Source organism: Ambystoma mexicanum, chromosome 5q, assembly GCF_040938575.1.
Source record: "Ambystoma mexicanum isolate Mex_15411 chromosome 5q, UKY_AmexF1_1, whole genome shotgun sequence".
In the NCBI taxonomy this organism is placed as follows: Eukaryota; Metazoa; Chordata; class Amphibia; order Caudata; family Ambystomatidae; genus Ambystoma; species Ambystoma mexicanum.
Genome location: NC_090933.1, coordinates 1,372,589,752 through 1,372,605,826, shown reverse-complemented (window position 1 = coordinate 1,372,605,826; position 16,075 = coordinate 1,372,589,752). Strand labels below are relative to the sequence as shown.

Genomic DNA, 16,075 nt, shown 5'->3' with positions numbered 1-16,075 from the left:
GATAAAAATTGCAAGTTTGACGGCAGCCTGCCGGTTTTACCGGCAAGGCTACTGTCAAACTTGTAATGAGGCTCATTGTCTGTAAAAGGAACCACTTCCTTAGCCACAGAGAATCCTTGAGCATTCATGGCATCGCCTGACAACCTAAATATTCCCTCTCGAATGCAGTACCTAGTCACCCCTGTGTCTACAAGAAAGGAAAAGGTTTTGTCACCTATCGCCACCCCTATGCAAGGTTCCTCCGCAGTGTTGGGTGCGATCGACAGAATGGAACACATCAAGTCCATCTGTGCGCGTCCTATTGAGGGTATAAGTACATCCCATTCCCAGAAAATTGTTTGTTCCCCACCATAGTGAGCCCTCCCAATTTCCTAACGAGTGTCGTTGCTATGGAGTCCGTCTGTGCCATTGTACTGTCATTTGGCTGCATGCTGTTCTGTACCTGTGGCCCCTGCTGTGCGCTGCCTCTAGTCTGGGCTGATTGTAAATACTGTGGTATCGGTGCTTGCATCTGTGGTATCTGTGTCATGGGCTGGTGTGTCTGCGGGTGTGCACTTGGTGCCGGTCCTTGCTGTGGTTGGTCCTGTGCATAATAGTCATCTTGGTCCCCTTGACATGTTTACTGGTACTGTGTTCCCCAATTCTGTTGCGTCCCCCTATTTCTGCACACTCTTGAAATGTGCCCTATCTGCCCACATTACCAGCATTGGGTTGGCTCTCTCCCTTGCCCCTGGAAACCCCCTTGACCCTGCTGCACCTGTGGCCAAATCCCCAAAACCCTCCTGGGAAACCTCCTTGGTTGTGATGTATCTGTGACACATACCCACGTCCTCTTGACGGCTCCCCTCATCCCCGAATCCTGTGCTGCATGTTTCCCCGCCGCATTAATCCTCCCCCCACGAGTGGCAGTGTGTACTGCTGCTACTGTGTCCCCTGTGCGCTTGTCAGGACCAACCTTTCCAGGGCATACTTCGATAGTTTTTTCTGCACTCATTTTGCTTCCTCTAGCTTTCTTTCCTTGGTTTTCTTCGTAATTTTCTCTTGCAATAACCTACAATGATATACTATTGTAAGCTGGATTTCTGGCCAAGGTTTTGCCTCCATGCTTACTAACGTTTTTAACTGCTCCTGGACCAGTTCTGGCAGTCCCTGGTATAGTATGTAATAAAATACTGCTACCATTTTGTCCCACGGTTCTCGCCTTTCAAGTCGTCAAAGCTCTTGGATCACCTGAATATAGTGTATGAGGTCTTCTTCTAACCCCATTTTGCGGGACATAATTGCACAAATGTCTGACATGTCAGGGTATTGTGTCCTCAGCGCTTGCCATACGGCAGCTCTGCAATTTGTAAACAGCGAGCCATTGTGTGCCGTGTTCTTGGTGGTCAGTCCTGTAAACCCCACCCTCTTCCATAAATCATCAGCGGCATCCCCAAGTATTGCCACTAGTAGTCCTTTTACATCCCCCACTGCTAATCTCTGTCCCGCTGTCATTCTTTCCATTTCAAATATCCATTTCCCAGCACCTGCGTTTACAAGGGTAATCTACACCTCACGTTTTCTATGTCAATATGCTTCCATGGTATATATTGAGGTCGCCCTTCTCCTTTTTCCAGTAGGGTCATTTGTGTAAATCCTAACTCCCGCTCGCTCCTGGAGTCAGTATGATCCCCCTGTCGATGTTTCTAATGTCAGTGTATACATCTATGGGTTATTCTATTGGTATTCAAGCACAATTGTCAGATCCCGCCGTTATCCTCTCTAGAACATGCTATAGCTGTTTCCCCCTTCCTTCATCCTGGGAGGTCTCCAAGTCTCTCAACGTATGGTACTAGGTCCTCAATGTTGCATAACTCGTCCACTGACCGTGGTGTTCGATCGCCCTTGTCACCTCTTGTTCCCACTGCACCAGCCCCTCTATCCCATTTCACACGTTTGTCCGCACCTGTCCCCATGAAGTGAGGCTTGAGTCGCTCACTTCCCTCGTCCCCGCTATCCCTTCCTTCATTATTTGAACCCAAGCCCATATTCCTGCAAAAGTCATCCACGAAGCTCAGTCTCCTAGTAATTATATCTGCGTTGGGCTTCATGGTGGGGTCGATGTCATGCAAGTCGTATCTGCTTCCTCCCCCACAGGACCCTAGGCCTGCCCTGTCCGATACTGTCGTAGTCCTACCCTGTGTGGTCATGCTGTCTGGCTCTGTTCGTCCGCCCCTCCAACTCTGTCATTTCCCGTTCTCACTGTCCATTGTGTCTTTATGTCCATGATTGCGATCTCCTCCTCTGCCTTGCGTGCGTGCTCTCTTGCTATTCTCTCTACCTGCATCTTGCTTCTTTCCCTGTCTATTAACATGTGGTTTTCCTTTTCAGTTGCTTCCCCGTCTCTCAATCACTTCTTGCTCCTTCCTCCTCCTTTCCCGCTGTTCCCGCTCTTTCTCGTCCTCCATCTTCCTCTCTCTGGACTCCCACTCTGATTTCTCCTCTCTCTCCATCTGCTCCTGCTCTTACTCTCCCTGCGCTCCTGCTCTAGTCTCTCTTCTCTCTCTCTCTCTCTCTCTCTCTCCTGTCTGTTTCTGCCATTATCTCAGCCCAATCCCTTGCTTCGCCGCTCCCCTTAAGGCCCTCTAGTTCTTTGGCTGCTCCCTCTGCCTCTCCATTCGTCCTCCCTTCCAGTTTCAGAAGGGTCTGTCCCCCTACCCACTCATTCCTGGGTATGCCCCCTAGCCCTTCCTTCGTGCCCTTCTATGCCTCGCCACTCCCTCGTGTTTCTCTGCTCAGCTGCCCTGTCACCTTCTGTCCCTCTTCCTTTGTGTATGGTGGCGGTTTATATATTGGGTTAGAATAGCCCTCTGCCACTTTTAGCTCTCTAAATGGTTACATCCCTTGCTCATCGTCTGTGTCCTAGAGTGTTTGCTTGCAGGAGAGGGTGGGGGATCAGAAGGTGGGGGCGCGGGCCCCTGCACCTCCTGCTGGCTCCTGCACCTCCTGCTGGCTCAGCATCCACTGACGCCTCACTGTGTCCCCCTCGCCCTCCTGAAACATCCTTCACAATTCGAATATTGCCATGCGGTTCACTAGCTTCTTTCCCTTATAGGTACCCTTTAAGTGTGTCAGTAGTGATTGCTGCACATCCTTTGCGAAACCTCCGCATGGTGGCCATGGTTTGGTCAATTTACCCTTGTTGCTTTTAGTCCATTCTACACTATATTTGCAAATCTTTATAAGGCGGGAGGGACTTAAACAGTTGCTGTAGGGGCGTGCCACCACCACACTTCCTTTGATACATTGTTCTTGCTCTTACCAAACCTCAAATTGAGGGTTTTGATAGTCCACTGTTTAAAGGAAAAACACAGTGTAATGACAACGCTTTTTAATTCACTATGAGCCTTTCTGGCTCTGCAGCCTGTCAGCACACCGCCCCTTCACAATCGCCTCCTCAGGCACATCCACATTCTTGCGCATGCGCCTTCCGCGCTTCGCCACTAGTTCACCTCATCTGCTTTCCATTGCTAGCTCCTCACCGGCTTGTGTTCTCCAATTACTATGTACAAGCCTTCGGGTGATGTCACCAATTTATTAAACAAGGTAGTGCTAAGTAGTCAGTTACAGCACACACGAGGCTATAGCCTGTTGCCCCAAAATACACACAACACCAACACAAATGCCACAGCTGTCTTCCTGCCTCCTAGCAGAGTGTACCAATATGCTCTTGTGTTTGATCTGTACCTGCTGCGTCGACTCGCAAGTAAAACGCCTCCCCGAGACTTCAAATCACCTTCCAAATTTAGGCCCTTGCTAAACCTTACAGGAATACTGTCATCTATGACCAGAGCTAAAACGCCCAACACACAGGAAATCTCCTATTTACATGACTTCTGTCATTCGTACCTTTGAGTCAATAGTCTAGGTAGTTCACCAGAACCTTTTACCTCCAAACCGAATGTGCCTGAACCACAAATAATGAAATCTACATCCACTCCTGTCCCTTCTAAACTGACAATACTTTGACAATACTTGATGATGCTAAACAGTACTCAACAATACTTAATACTTGATAACCCCCCCGGCCCCCCTAGTTGCTGTATGACTAGGTCAATACTTACACTCTGTGGTCTGCTGACGCAGCTCGGCTGCTGCATCCCTCAAAGCTGCCACTTCTCCCTTCTGGTCTGCTGGATGCCTCACAGACTTCGGCAAGGCTATTTCCAGGGCTTTAAGTGGGCCGGGGCCGGGCCCCGGCAGTCTTCAAAAAGTGGGACTGAGCCGGGGCCCTGCCGGGGCCCCCCCTTCCACTGCACGCAACATTGGCGAATGCATTATCCCGTAGCGGCGGCAGCCGCGACGGGAGATGCGCCTGCCATGAAGTCAGGCATCTGACAGAAGTGGCAGCCAACCACAGCGATGCTGTGCCTGGCTGCCACTTCTGTAAGTCATAGTAACTGCCTCTGGTGACCTCTCGCACGAGGGGTCACCAGAGGCAGTTACTGTCCCTTTGTTTCCCCAGGTCGCCGAGGCGTCTTTAACCCTCGGCGAACCTGGGGATTCCTCGACATTTTTCGAGGTTTATGAAAGATGGCTTGAAAAGTACACAATTCAAGCCATCTTTTATAAATCTTTGCCGCCGGACAATTTTGTCCGTAGTCAAAGTTTTATAAAAGATGGCTTGAATTGTGTACTTTCAAAGCCATCTTTTATAAAACCGAAATGTTTTAAAAAAAAATGCCTGAAAAGTAGGCAAACCGTAAGGTATGCACACACACATATATATGCATGTTATAATATCTGTGTGCGTACCTTACTATGGTTTGTGTACTTTGCAAGCCATCTTTTCTAAACATAGAAATAAATATTTCTATGTTTAGAAAAGATGGCTTGCAAAGTACACAAACCATAGTAAGGTACGCACACAGATATATAACATGCATATATATATGTGTGTGCATACCTTACGATTTGCGTACGTTTTAGGTCACGCCCCCCACAAGCCACGCCCCCAAATGAGGGCCCCCCCTCGATTTCTTACCCCACTTATTTCCCCCTGGATATTTCCGAGGCTGGCTCCTGACGGCCTTCCCATGGGGCACGCGTTCCCCATCTTCTCGAAACAATGGAGGGGTCCTGCAGCCTTTCAGGTTCTGCGGCGGGAGAGTCGGCTTTGTGCCGGGCTAGTGTAGCTAACCATCACCTCTGCTACCAACTTGTTGGGGTAGTTCCCCCGGGTTCTCTCAAGGGCCCAACACCCTTCCCCAGAATAAACAGAGGACTCAGTCAACACAAGTCAGAACTGCGGTTTATTACAAAACAAACAGGGATCATACAAGACAATCAAGATTCTCAAGTACTTCTCAGCATTCCATGGTATGTGTTTCGTTTTTGAGGACAAATTATGTCATCCCTGGGCCCTTCCCTGAAAACCCTTTCACCATGAATGATTGGGTATCAAGAGTATTAACACATATGGAAGTACCCTGTAGAGGTTATTCTCCTGGTCCTTGATTATCAGTTGGCTGGCCTGTCCCGTCTCCAAAAAACTATTACATTATTGCAAAGTAATGGGCTTCCCATTGGTTCTTTCCCCTTGTCACCCACCCCTGATTTCTATGTCATGATTGGTTGGCGCTGATCTCCCCAGGTCTGGGACTCAGTTGTCAGCTCTCTGTGCACCTCTTCAAGGTGATGTGAACGATTATGTGTCTGTATTGTACTTGTAGTATACCACCTATGAGAGTGCGCTCCCACGTTGCAACACTTGTTGCCTACGTCTAGTTTTGCTGGGATTGGCTCTGCTTTCCCACCACAGCTGAATGCCCATTGTCTGGGTTGGCTGCATCACGTGCTTCGAGACCACAAAATCGAGCTCTTGAGTCTGCATTTATGAGGATTTATTCAATTTGTCAGTAGCTGGTCCCCTTTTAGTCTGGAATGTGACCGTGTATCTCCAACCTTGGCTGTGAGCCTAGCTTGATCTCTGTGCCACCTGAATCAGCTCTTCTCGTATCATGCTCTGTGGCTTGAGGTCTTCTGTAATTTTCCTTTGACCTATAATATGATTTCTACATACTCGTGTTATCCTAAGTAACCTATAGGTTTGCTGCACATGGTCCTACCAGGCTCCATATATACTCCTCTAGTTCCATAGGCCTATTGGCTCTAAGCATCTGCAAGCTTGCTCTGGATCTCTTGTTGCCTTGCATTTTGGCTTTACTGCATTTGGCTAATGGGAAAATAATAAAAAGCTTTGGCTGTATGTATATGTATCAATTCCCTAGCTATAGGACTGTGTAAGCATGTTTTTCGTGTATGCAAGTGTGTGTTTGTGTAAAGCGGTGCAGCACTGCAAGTGCGCTTCATGTCTAACGTTGCTATGTCGTGGTGTCACTAAATTACGTCAGCATAGTGGCTTCTTGGTGCTTAATCGAGGCTGTCCCTCCACAATCTGTTTCTTCCCCTATACCTGTGAAGCCGTGTACTGGATTCGGTTTATATGGATGGCTGAGGGGATACATTTCTGTGTACTTGTCAGCCATTGGACCACCTGGGATTCGTCTGAAATAAAATGGGTGGCTGCAAGCGTTTCTGCTCTCCGTCCCGCCATGAATCTGGGGGTGAGGAGGGGCCTCCTTGGGACCCTCTCTTCATATTGTTCATGGAGGTCTGTTGCAATGTACTCTTTGGATGTGTGTGCTGGGTAATGCAATTGTTCAAAGGCAATTTTAAGTAACTAACTCCTGGTGCATAACGGGCTACCCTGAAACATTATGTTACAATATTAAATGAACAGGGGATAAAGAGCATCCTCTCAATGTCCATAAGTCTTGCTCTAGCTGGGAGGCATGTCCATGTAGCTCTCTAATCTGGGCCACGGGCAGGGCGTTATATGGTTCAGTAAGTTGTACCTGCTGTCCTGGAATGTTTGTGAATGTAGGAACCATTTCTCTAGCGTGTGGTAAATATGCTGCTTCTTTTGACGCTGCATCGGCTACATCATTGCCCTGAGATATTAAGTCTGTGCCTTTAGTATGGACTGCGCACTGCACTACTGCTAATGCAGAAGGAAGGGGCAGTACCTCTATGAGCCTGGGCAGTAAATCTTCATGTTGCATTGGTGTGCCATCAGATTTTCTAAAGCCTCTCTTCTTCTACCTGTATAATCCTGAGTGTATGGTTGAGGTGACATATGCAGAATCTGAATAAATGGTGGGGAAGCATTCTTTGGATATTGCTATTTCTGTTATTAATGCCACAAGTTCTGCTGCCTGTGAAGAATAGTGCAGTGGTAATATCGCTTTTGATATGACCTCAAACTCCCCATCCTCATAGCGTACCACTGCCATTCCTGTGAGTCTGTGTCTAGCTTTTGATCAATAATTGACGATCCATCAACACAATGTGTATTCCTTGAATGAGGCAAACATTTCATCTGTCCAAATGATGGGATCCTTCACCTTTTTTGCTTCTTTCAACCTCTGTGCTCACTTTCACAATAAATCATCTGCATTACCAACATGATGGCTTTCAGAAAAGGATTAAAAACTACATTATTCTAGTCCCGATTTGTGGCCGTTTCCCCATGTACATTGTTTCAGTAGAGCGCTTAGTTACCTGTGGGTTGTAGCACCTCTGTTTTCATTACATTTCTCTTTTCAGAGACTTCTAGGCCTGTTGGCTTTATACATGTACCTGGTTCCTTCACAAGGCTAGGATTGTGGACTCTCAAGTTTCATCTTGACAGCAACTCGTGTCAGTTATCCAATCCTCAGAACAAGATGATTCCCATTCCCGCAGACTCTGCTTGGTAGAGCAGTTCAGAAAAACCCCTGGTTGATTTTCCATTCCAACCTTGTCCATCTGACAACAGGCTCATTGAAGTACAGTTAGGGAAATCTTTGTCTACATTTTAGAACAGATGGTATTTGGTCAGATCAGGACATAGGAAATCTGCAGAAGAACCTTTTTCTGATTGCGCCCCATCTGCATGGGAAGAGAATGTATTGGCAGACAATCTACGCAGAATGAGGTTGTTACCTCACGAATGGGGACTGAAACATAGTGGCAAAAATGTGGTTTCTCAGATGTAGGTTTGAAGCAGTCAATCTGTTCATGTAGAGGACAATGGGCCTCATTACGAGTCCGGCGGTAACCTGCCGGTTTTTCCGGATCGGTTACCGCCGGACTCGTCTTACCATTCCGCCTCCGTGATTCCCGGAATTACCGGGGCATTACAACCCCAGTGACCCGGGAATTCCAGAGGCGGAATTCGGTAAATCCCCATTCCCATTGAGTCCCATGTGACTCAATGGGAATGGGCACCATGGAAACACCGGCACCATCTCTTGATGGTGCCGGTCTTTCCACGTCCGCCTGCAGGTGGGTGGTGTTAAACCCACCAGGTCAGACCTGGCGGGAATGACACCTCTGCCTTCAAGACTCGTGATCACCCGGTATGGAAACAACAGTGGCAGCGGGTTTACCGCCACCGTTATTTCCATACCGGGTGACATGTAATGAGGCCCAATGTCTTTATTCTTTAGGAGATGCTCTTCTGATAGGTTGAAAAAGACTCTTTATGCCTCTCCTCCACTTATCCTGATACACAGGACATTAATGAAGTTCGAGTTTGCAGGCAACTCGACAATGATAGTCATAGTACCATTCTGGCTGCATTAGATTTGGTTTGCAGATCTCCTCGATTTGGAGATGCTTCCTCTGATGGACCTACCCCAAATAAGAGCTCTTATAACTCAGCATTGGGGACAGTTTAATCACCCCTCCCCACAATTGCTAATCTTGAAAACCAGGTTCCCGAAGAATTGGTTTTTGCTCATGTGAACCTATTGGAACAAAATTAAATGATTGACAGCAGCCAGGAAAGAGTCCTCAAGTAAACTGTTTAAGAGTAAATGGTTCTTTCTTTTACTGAGCACTTGATCATAGCTGGAATCCGCTTCAAGCTTCAGTATTCAAGGTTATGATTTTCACGTCCTTTCTAGTCACTACAGATGTTAAGATCGATACATGCAATATTATCTTTCGGTGATAGGTGCTTCCCTGTATAAGGAGCACATATCATTTTCTTTATCAAATAAGGGTTTGTGGCATCATTTTGAAGGACTTCTACATATCTATCCACCCACTAGAGAACCTTTGCCTCAATGGGATTTGAATTCAGTTTTAGCTGCACTCATGAACAAACCTTTTGAACCTACGGCTACTTATAAAAAGTATTCTTTAACCTGGAAATTTGCCTTCCTAGTGACAATCATGACAGACTACAAGAGTGGGACAGCTCCAAGCTCTATTCATAGAAGAAACCTTTTCTAATTTTCCATAGGGATAAGATTGTCCTTCCTTCTTACCAAATGTAGTTTCTGAGTTTCTTTTGATTCAGGAAATGTTGCTGTTGGTTTTCCATCCTAGTCCTCATTCTTCTCCAAGGAAGAAGCGTTGCACAATCTGGACGTTTCAAGGGCTCTACATTTCTACATTGAGTGTACAAATCATTTAGAAAATTGGACCAGTTGTTTGTAACCTCCGGTGCTCTTTCTCCTTGCAATAAAGTGGCTAAGACTGTGTATATCACAAGCTTATGTATTTAGATGGCTTGCTCTGACCTCCGAGTCTTTGGGCTCTCTCTACCAGAGGCAGAGCTTACTCTTTTTGTCAATCTTGGGGAGAGGGATGCATTAGGAGTTTATTTGGGCTTAAAGGCAATGTTTGAATGCAGTGCCCTTCTCACTATGGGAAGAGACTGGCGCCTTTTCATTAAATCACAGTTCAGTCCTGGCTTTTTCAAAAGCACTGTTGCTTATATATTTGTTTTTGGAGCAATATAAATTTGCCAAAAGTAATGATGACATAATACACTGGTGAACCGATGTGTGTGAATTGCGACTCTGCTGACCTTGTGTCAAACACCTGCCTAAAATGTTAGAACATGTATGCATGGTCCTGATGATTGAAATTTCCATATAACATGTTTTGCTCGCCCAGGCTGTGTGATTTGTTTTTCCTCATGCTCTTGGACACTAAACGTTTCTAAATAAAAAGGAATGTCACTATTTCTGCTGCATGTGACTTTTACTACATTATATTTTATCAATGGAGCACAAGTACCCTGCCGCTTCATAAGGTGGCTTTGTTCAATAGATTGCACTTCAAAGTCTTCTTAGATATTACATCAGTAAATAACTAATGCACATAGCTACTACTGAGACCGATTCTCCATATGAGTGATGCCTGCAGTTGTGAACATATTGAAACTAATGATGTGCTTCTCCTTTTATTTCAATAGGTGATCAATACCAAAGAATGCAACAGCCGTGATTGTTAAATTCTCTGGACTAATAAAGTGCAAAGCTTCTTTGAGACAATGTGCAATTTCCTAAAACCTTAGAAGGATGCACATTTGTGGACCAGCTGTCTTTTCATATTATTCAGTAACTGGGATTGTGAAAGCGATAGAATACACAATGGGTTTCGTCGATTCAACACATTTGTGGTAGAATCCAGCAACAGTGACCTATTATAACTATCTAGCATTACAAACTAATAGCACATTTGTTTGATTAAGATAGCAACAAAGTTTGTTGTGCAGGAAGAACAGCATTTTTGTTTTGCATATTATTCCCAAGAGAACAAATGTGAGTGTTATTTTATATTCAAACAAATGTGAGTGTTATTTTATATTCTGCATGTAAGGCTAGTTTGTTTAAAGGATTTTGTGAAACGCCTGTAAATTTGAATTTACAAAGATAATCCATGTAGTAAATATTTTAAAAGCTTTAGTCAGAAGACACATCTTGTCACCAGAAATTAACTACAGATGAGGAAACTCTTTTGCACATGCAATTTGTGAAAGGGTTTATAGAAAGTGTATTCTTATTAACTGGCAAGAAACCTTACCAATGCACAGAATGTGGGAAAAGGTACTATCTAATGAAAACACTTATTGCCCACGTCAAAGCATAGGTGAAAAACCTTATCTGTGCACTGAATGTGGGAAAGGCTTTGCTACAAAAAGACATCTTACTTGCCACCTGAGAAGGCATACAGGTGAGAAACCTTATCAGTGCACTGAATGTTTGAGACAGTTCAGTCACAGTGCAAGTCTTATTTACCATCAGTTCTCACATACAGGGGTGAAACCTCATGAGTGTAGTGAATGTGGGAAGAGCTTTTCTTTGAAGGGACATCTTATTTCCCACCAGAGAACACACACAGGTGAGAAACCTTATCAGTGTACTGAATGTGGGAAAGAATTTACTAAGAAAGTACATCTTACTAACCACCAGAGAATGCACACAGGTGAGAAACCGCATAACTGCAGTGAATGTGGGAGAAGATTTGCTCAGAGGGTCCAACTTATTTTCCACCAGAGAACACATACAGGCGAGAAACCTTATGAGTGCACTGAATGTGGGAAAGCATTTTCTCAGAAGGGACAGCTTATTCACCACCACAGAACACATACTGGCGAGAAACCATATCAGTGCACTGAATGTGGGAAGAAATTAGCTAAGAAGGTACATCTTACTTACCACCAGAGAATGCATACAGGTGAGAAACCCTATAAGTGCACTGAATGTGGTAGAGGGTTTGCCCAAAAGGGCCAGCTTGTGCACCACCAGAGAACACATACAGGCGAGAAACCTTTTCAGTGCACTAAATGTGGGAAAGAATTTTCTATGAAGGGACATCTTACTTATCACCAAAGAATGCATACCGGTGAAAAACCTTTTAAGTGCACTGAATGTGGGAAGAGCTTCCTTTTGAAGGGAGAGCTTAGTCGCCACCAGAGAACGCATACAGGTGAGCAACTTTATCAGTGCACTGAATGTGGAAAAGGGTTTGTTTGGAAAGGACAGCTTAATCTCCACCAGAAAACACATACAGGTGAGAAACCTCATGAGTGCACTAAATGTGGGAAGAGCTTTCTTTTAAAGGGCGATCTTAATCGCCACCAGAGAACACATACAGGTGAGAAACCTTATCAGTGCAGTGAATGTGAGAAAGGGTTTGTTTCGAAGGGACAGCTTATTCTACACCAGAGAACACATACAGGTAAGAAACATACGTGCCCAGAATGTGGGAAGAGCTTTCTTTTGGAGGGAGATCTTATTTGCCACCAGAGAACCCATACCGATGGGAAACCTTATCAGTGTGCTGCATGTGGGAAAGGATTCTGTCAGCAGAGAGGTCTTACTTATCATCGGTTCTCACATACAGGAGAGAAACCGTACACATGCATGGAATGTGGCAAAGGGTTTGTTTGGAAGGGACAGCTTAGTCACCACCAGAGAGCACACAAAGGTGAAAAACCTTATCGGTGCACTGAATGTGGAAAAACCTTCACTAATAACAGTAATCTAGTTAGGCACCACATAAAACATACACGTGAGGATTCATTTCAGTGTAATTAATGCAGGAAATGCTTCAGTACACAGGATGTTCTTATCGACCATGAAAGAGGACATGCATGTGGTGAAAGCTCTTTGCAATTGAAGCTTTAGAGAGGAGGGAGGTATTTTTCAATGGAACTGAGTGTGGCATGGATGTTGATCAAAACTGTGTTGAACTCAACACAGCTGTTACCAGTTCCTTTTGGCACACAAATAGTGACAGGTTATGATTGGTTGAATCGCTGTTTGAAATGCATCCCTTCAGGAATAGTCTGAAGTGGAGACTGTACGTTCTGTGTTAAGGTATCGATCCTATGTAACACTTTGTCTAAGGACCTTGGGCACATTAATGGGCAGCAACATTTTGAAAAAAGCCTGAAGACACTGTCACAATCACGTGACAACCACATTGTTACTGAAGACGCATCTATTCTTGTTTTTCCTACCCTTAATTTGACTAGATTCTCTTATGTTTTAATATGCACCTGCTGTTTGAACCCATAAACTTCTAGGTGAACAAGTTTCATAGGAAATGTGTATTTATTTTTAAAAGAAGACTGCTCTTAATACTTCCCCTCCAGATGAGCAGTGCAGTGGCTACATTTACTCCAAGAATTTGCATCACAACAAAAAGTTGCATTTCTCCCTGCGTCACCCAGGCGGCACCATTGATATTTTTAGTCCAGTGATACCAGTAATGAAGTACCAATGGAAGGCGTTCTACAGGTATTACTGACTGATCTGTAGAAAAAATGTGAAAGTAAAAATGCATATTTTACTTTTAATTGCTAGGTGCAAAGAAGTGTGAATTGCAAATAGAGCTGTTTTTGTTATTGTTTTAAAGTTAAAAGGAATGCCTCCACTGGGAATGAGTTGCATTTTATCCCCCCGCCCCATGTAATTTTACTTTCAACTTCAGAACATAAGGATTAAAATATTCCAATGCCAAATTATCAGGAGCCCTCTTTAATATAATTGGCAAAAGCTGTATTCCCACTTGAATAATTAGACACAACATATGTGAAAAGACAATGCACATTAAGAGGAGAATGGAATCCATAGGCCTGGAACCCTCACTATTACTCCAAGAAATGCATGCCTCACCTGAGACCCCCGTCTAGCTGAACACTGCAATGTTCCACTTTTGCAGCAAATGTTACAATGCTACAGGGACGCCGCTTGTGTCAAGCACAATTGCTTATCTTTCATGGAGCTCTTAGGATCAGTACATTCTTCCGTGCCATAAAATCAGCTATTTGGGGTGTGATTGCATAATGGAAGATGGCAGTCCACTTAGTTGGTTTGAAGGGCATGGGGAAGATGTCAAGTGTTCAATACAATAATATGGACATTTATCAAAGAAAGTGAACTTTGTGAGTATGGTAGAAAGGGCAAGTGGAATAGTAATAGTCAATGAGCTGTAAGGCAATATATAACCTTTCTCCCTACCTGCCTACAATGAAAGGGTTTCTTAGCCCGTTCTCTCTGAATGCCACGATTCCAAGAAGGAATAGTGGACAAAGATGTTTACTAAATGAAATCGATCCAGACTACACTGGCATGTCTAATTTAAACCTTACCCACCAAAGTTCAAAAACTGAATAAAATGTTGATTATAAGAATATTGAACTTCAGCCAATATGCCTTAAGTGTTAACAATAAAATTAAATTGTAGTAATTCCATGTGTATGTCAAAACCTTCTTTTTTCTGACTTCACTTTTGTATAAACTGCTTCCTGCAACAAAGGCAATTAATTTGTTTTAATTAGTGGCGTGACATCTTGATTCAATGTTTATGTTACAACAAATGTGATTGTCAACTTTTTAAACTTTCTTATTGCCATGTTTGTATTCCTCTGAATTTTCCTTGAAGTTATATGATTCTGACTGCAACACGATTAATGGTATAGGCACGTGGTCCTAATTTATTTAATGAGTTCCGATAACATCTTTAGATGATAATTCTGGTTGCCTTAGGTTGCGATGTCCAGTACAGAATTTGGCACCCATCTCCATGTATAGCTGTCGCATGCTGGCTTTGTGGAGAAAGGAATTCTCAAAGAAATGTAGAAATAAACAAGACAGTATGCAAGACGGTCAAAGTATGAATTGGGATGGTTAAGGCACTTAAGAACATGTGGTGCTCTGTAAATACAGAGGAAAAAGATGCTGTGACAACACCCAGATGTCTGCACACATCCTAACACTTGTACACGCACATCACTCCTTGAAAGAATAACAGAAAGCGTAATCGGTGAGGTGGAAGTGACTGGCAAGAAAACGGGACACACAATGGGACAGACCAGAGCTGGAGTCAGAGACTAACAATGGCGTATTTGCCCATTGGGCTCTGCAATCTGGTTGGCAGACGGAATGCAGAAAGTTGCTAATGTAAGCATCAAACAAAATGTAACCAAGCCTGCTCGTGTCCGCACTGGCCACAAACCCATCCAGATGGAAAGGGTGACCAAACAGAAGCTCCAAGGCAGGTAGCAAAAACCATGCCTTATTCCTAAATCTCTTAGAACCTAATCATTAAAGTATAAAATATATAAACAAAAAAAAGTTGCTGACCTCATTTCATTTTTTACGAGATTTGGGGAATGACCGATTCACCAAATGGTATTGATACTGGCTTCTGTCCAACCTGATGGAAATTCACTATCTGATTCGAACCTTTGCAAAGTTATCCCACTTTATGTAATTTAATGTAATTGTCATTTGTATAGCGCCTTTTACCATTGGTATGTTCCCAACGCGCTGCAGGTTGAACACCCTGAGGGTCAGAAGTCCAGGTATGGGAGATTTGTCCAAGAATTATAGAATGCGTTTGTGCATTCTAGCCAATACGAAGGTAGGTAGGGGTGGCCAAGTCCCGGCTAGTAACCCATGTCGAGCAAGCATGTGGATGGGTGTAGAGAAGGTAGAATGGAGAGCATGCGAGGGCAGGTGAATCATGTGTGCAGCTAAACCGAATGTTCATTTTGGGGTAATGCTGCATTCTAATGGCAGAGGTTTTGTGCAATGTGTCATAGAGTAATGCATGTATTTATTTACATTTTTATAACACGCCACATGCCCGTGGACCTCGGGGCGCATAAAAAACAAACCAAGACTAATGACAAAAAAAAGGGGTGGGGGTTTGGGAGGGAAGCAAGAGCTCAAATTAGATGGTCTTCAGCCCAAATGTGAGGTTGAATAGATAAGTCTTTGGTCTTTTTCTTAAATGATTTTAAGGTGTTTGCCGATCTCGAGTCCGGTGAAAGCTTGTTCTAGGCTGATGGTTCCTGTACCTCAAAGGTGGTGCCACCAAATCAAGCAAGCTTGAATCTAGGTTGCTTCATCTTATCAGGATCTGTGGATTGTAGATTGCGAGTTCAGTGAAGGACTTTGAGACGATCTGCAAGGTATTTGGTGGGGGGGGGGCTCTCCATTCCGGCACTTATAAGTCCGAGAGAGGAGTTTGTGAGCAATTTGCTGTTTTATGCATGTAGCGGATGGGTGCTGAGAGGTAGCCTGGATAGTATGAGAGAGCAGGAGAATCATGTGTTTAGCTGGACCGATTTTAATCACGGGTGATAGCTGCATTCTGAGTGCAGAGGTGTTATGCAATGTGTCTTAGAGTAGTGCATGATAGCAGATGTGTGCAGGTGGGTGGCCGTGCCTGCGGCTAGTAT

General features: G+C 44.4%; 1 protein-coding gene across 2 annotated transcripts in view; it reads left to right on the top strand.

Annotated features, from left to right (window-relative positions):
* The window catches only part of LOC138498167 (zinc finger protein 84-like), a 408,351-nt gene extending 394,270 nt beyond the window's left edge, over window positions 1–14,081 (top strand). The window contains exon 4 of one of the 2 annotated variants that reach the window (XM_069622046.1): window positions 11,124–14,081. In XM_069622046.1, coding sequence (XP_069478147.1) covers window positions 11,124–12,419 — 1,296 coding nt within the window. In that variant the 3' untranslated portion in view covers window positions 12,420–14,081. Of the gene's footprint in view, window positions 1–10,291 lie in introns of both variants that reach the window. The other variant, XM_069622045.1, reaches the window with a different exon arrangement.
* The last annotated feature ends 1,994 nt before the right edge of the window (window positions 14,082–16,075 follow it).